Genomic DNA, 3,772 nt, shown 5'->3' with positions numbered 1-3,772 from the left:
CCCTAGCCTGGCATTTCCATCTACGTAATTCTGGCTGCATTAACTGGTTTTGATCATGATTCAGTACTTCCTCAACTACAATTCCTTCTAGGCTAGCAACCGTAAGAGGGCTGGGCCCTTTTTGTTTGAGGTGACGGCCCAGAGTACCATAAAGCCCAATATCTTCTCCTGGCCCAGAGTTACCTTCAGTTTCCCTTTCATCTTCCTACCTAAAACTGTCTCGCCCAACATTGTACAATTCTTTTCCTTTCAGGGTAGTAAGAAGATTAGCTTCCATCATGTCTCTACCTTCCTCAAGATTTGCCATCTTCTGACCCTGACAGCTAGTATCTACCTTGTCACCCCTCATAGTTTCCATAGGTTTCTGTGCTTGAGGGGGAACAGAGCTCACATGTCCTTTGTCCAACCCCTCCGCCGGCCACCCTTTTGCAACACTTCCTTCTGGTATTTCCTCCCTTCCCCAACCGTCATTGTTCCTTTTTTTCTTTGCCCTCTCTCCAGTTGGGAAATGCGAATGACCAGACCACCGTCTAGGAGCAATCTCAGCCTGAAGCCATGGTCCGAACTGTGACTTGCCATCAGAGTCATCATCTCTCTGTATTCCTTTATTTGCTTGACACCCCTATTCATCATGAAGGATCCAGCCGCATTGGAAACAAATCCTTGGTAACATTTCATACCGGAAGTGGACCCAATGTTTAGTACCTTGGACGTTAATGAATCGGCCCCTGGCAATCTGCTTTCTAAGTTTTAAATCCACCTTAACCCGTAAACACTTGCCCCATCCAGTGCCATCCTCCTCCACGTCAAATTCTACAACCTTTCCCACCGAATTTCCTATTTGATTGCCTGATTCCTCCGACATGCAGCTCAAAGGTAGATAATGGACTTGCATCCAGAAAACTTCATTGTCGAAATCTATATTTCCCGGTTTCATAATTTCGTCGTAGTGCGTAAGAAGAAACAAAGCGTTGTCAAAAAACATGGTTTACCTTCCATATTCTGTGTAAATCTGCATGTGTTCCAAAAGTAATAACATAGGTATTTTTGTTGACTTGTTGGAAGGAAGCCTTCTTGCTAATCCTCCATATCCTTGCCATGGTATTATTTATCAAGTCCTTCCCTATCACTCGGTCAGAGCAAACCCTCCCTATCAGACTCATTTCACCTTTCCGACGTATGTCTTCATTCCCGCTGCCCTCCACTTCTAGCACCTCCTCCTCCTCTTCTGTTGACTTTAAATTTCTCCATAGATCCTCTAGATCTTCAGCTCTGTGACTCTCTCCCCCATGCATGACGAAACTTTAGAAGGTTTCCACTTAAGAAAACTGAACTGTAACACTGAAAAAAAACTCCACCTTCGGTTTTGCTCGAGAGCTGACTTGAGAGGAGACTATACTCACTTAAAAGAGAAACGTCATTAATACTCAAAGAGAATATCAGACAAAGAACTTGATAACTAACTATAACTTCCCTTAAGAAATGTACATATATACCCTACCCCTACCTACATAAGGCCGTCTTATTCTATAAATAAAACCATTTATTTAAGTAATATTAAGTTCTAGCTAGCGCCAACCCATATAACGACTTACATACAGCTTATGTAATTCATAAAAAAATTCATATTCATTTGACGAAATGAAAATATTTATAACAAAACTAAAAAGGAAATTAATTCAATCCAATCATATATATCCCAAAGTAGTTGATATCCATCACTTTATCAACTGACAAGCTCATGAAAATAAACAAGGAAACTAAAATCAAAATAAAAATAGCAAGCAAAGTACATCTTCCCTTAATTGGTGACAATCCATAGTCTGCCACCTTTACCCAAATTTATTCTACAGATAAAAACTGCTATTTCATTACTAAGTAGCTCGATTTTTATGGTCCACTACCATGGCATGTCCTCATAGAAGAACTTCTTAAAAGAATTCATGCATTCTGTTTGCAAACGGAGTGCTATGATTAGAGATCCATCCGCAGTTGGACTTGACATGATGTACGTCTTGCCATCATCATCATTTAATAATGCTGGACCAACGTATATTGGCTTTCCCCACCCATAATCCACATCATTAAATGGCAAATTGATCCAACTTAGAATAGAAGCGTTGGGATTTCCTAAATAATTAGGTGGATTGGTGTATGCACCATTGTGCAAGCCACACCTCAAAGCACCCACATCCTTCTGGCTAGCTATAAAATCAAGAGCAGACCTTATATACTCATCTGTCATACGCTCGATGGCTTCCCTTATTTTTCCAGCGGCATAACTAAGTGGTTTGGCCAAGAGGTCACCATGGACACATTTCGATGTTACGGTCTGAAGAACTGTGTTTCCAAAGTATCCTGGGGGAAGAGACGGCTTCAAGCGGCTGCGAAAATCAATCACCAAGGTAACTCTTGTTGGTTGAGAGCTATCGTTTGCTCGCGCCTTGCATATACACCTCCATAAGTGGCTGGCAATAGCTTCATATCGAGAATATGGTCGCGTCGACACCATGACCACGTCCTGACATGGGGTCTCATTGGCTTTCTTCCTTAGTCCGTCGACTTGCTCTTTGGTGACTTTCAATATGGCGACAGAAGTTTCTTTCTTCTTCTCTTCTTTGGCATCAGTGTGTCCCAATCGGAGTGGTGGTTTGGTGAACTCTATATGCTCAAAGCGTGGAGGCACAAGGGGTTCGAGAGATTGTAATATGGTGCGATCATGAAAAGGCATCTCATTCTCCTCCAATTCATCTCCTCGAGCCAACTTGGCCCATGCATTGAAGAATTTAGCTGCAGACCATCCATCAACCATTGTGTGGGACATGACTGTTGCAACACAGAGACCACCGCAACTAAACCTTGTGACTTGCACTAGCAGCAAGGGCCAGTCCTCAATCGGGCTACCATAATCAACCTTAGGGACCAGATCTTCGATTGCCTTCATTGGTGCAAAGTCGCCAAGTTCATCAAGTTTTGCTTCTGAATAAGCTTCCAGTAACAGCACTCCCTTGGCATTGCAATGCAGTTCCAGTCGGCCACCATGAATCCAGTTTAGTCGACCAGCTAGTGGATAATAGGGAACCAATACACGACTTAGGGAGTCTTTCAAAGTCTCTACTGTTTTTGTTTTCTCGTTGTTGTCGCCGGAGGCTTTGTAAATAAAGATGAGCGGTATATGAGTCCATTGCATTCGTTGGTCACACTCAGATAACCGTAATACGCCACCCGGGGTAGGCCTGCTCGGAATGATGGAGGAAGTAGACTTGACGTAAACCATTATGTTTTGAAAAATATTCTACGTCTGTGTTTTTCTGCAATTTTCTCAGTACTACATGTAGGCTGTATATTGGTGATAAGATAAGTTCACCGACGTTTGGGATAAGAGGTGCAGGATTAGTGGGCCTCACTGCAGGTCGTATTCAATCTTTGCGTATAGTGTTGGCAACTACTCATAAATTAGGTGCAGTATAAACTGTAGCCTTAATCTGGAGAGCCGTATTCTTTTATTAAAAATAGACCAATATGAAGGATGTTCTCACAATTATTGTGTTTTTATTTATTATAAATATTAAAAAACAAAAAATATAAATATCTTTAATATTAGTTATTATGTTTAATAGATAAATAGATAATTTTTTTAATTATTAGCATATTTAATAAGTAAATAATTGATTTTATTTTTTAAAATTATAGTTGATGCAATATCTTCAACACAGTAGCCATTGAATTTTAGAACAGAAGACTTCCTGTTGCAACAGGAGGCAAGCTCCGA

At 41.0% G+C, this 3,772-nt stretch overlaps 1 protein-coding gene across 1 annotated transcript; it reads right to left on the bottom strand.

Annotated features, from left to right (window-relative positions):
- Positions 1-1,663: 1,663 nt before the first annotated feature.
- On the bottom strand, positions 1,664-3,412 carry LOC122280082 (spermidine hydroxycinnamoyl transferase-like). Its single transcript, XM_043091039.1, has one exon. The coding sequence runs from the start codon at positions 3,275-3,277 to the stop codon at positions 1,901-1,903; it is 1,377 nt and encodes a 458-aa protein (XP_042946973.1). The 5' UTR covers positions 3,278-3,412; the 3' UTR covers positions 1,664-1,900.
- Positions 3,413-3,772: the final 360 nt, after the last annotated feature.

This window comes from Carya illinoinensis, chromosome 10 (assembly GCF_018687715.1).
Source record: "Carya illinoinensis cultivar Pawnee chromosome 10, C.illinoinensisPawnee_v1, whole genome shotgun sequence".
Lineage (NCBI taxonomy): Eukaryota > Viridiplantae > Streptophyta > Magnoliopsida > Fagales > Juglandaceae > Carya > Carya illinoinensis.
The sequence above is the reverse complement of the archived record's forward strand: the minus strand, read 5'-3'. Positions and strand labels throughout refer to the sequence as shown.

Bases quoted from the DNA above. Each gene is read 5' to 3' on its own strand.
- LOC122280082 (XM_043091039.1), bottom strand. From the start codon at position 3,277: ATGGTTTACGTCAAGTCTACTTCCTCCATCATTCCGAGCAGGCCTACC.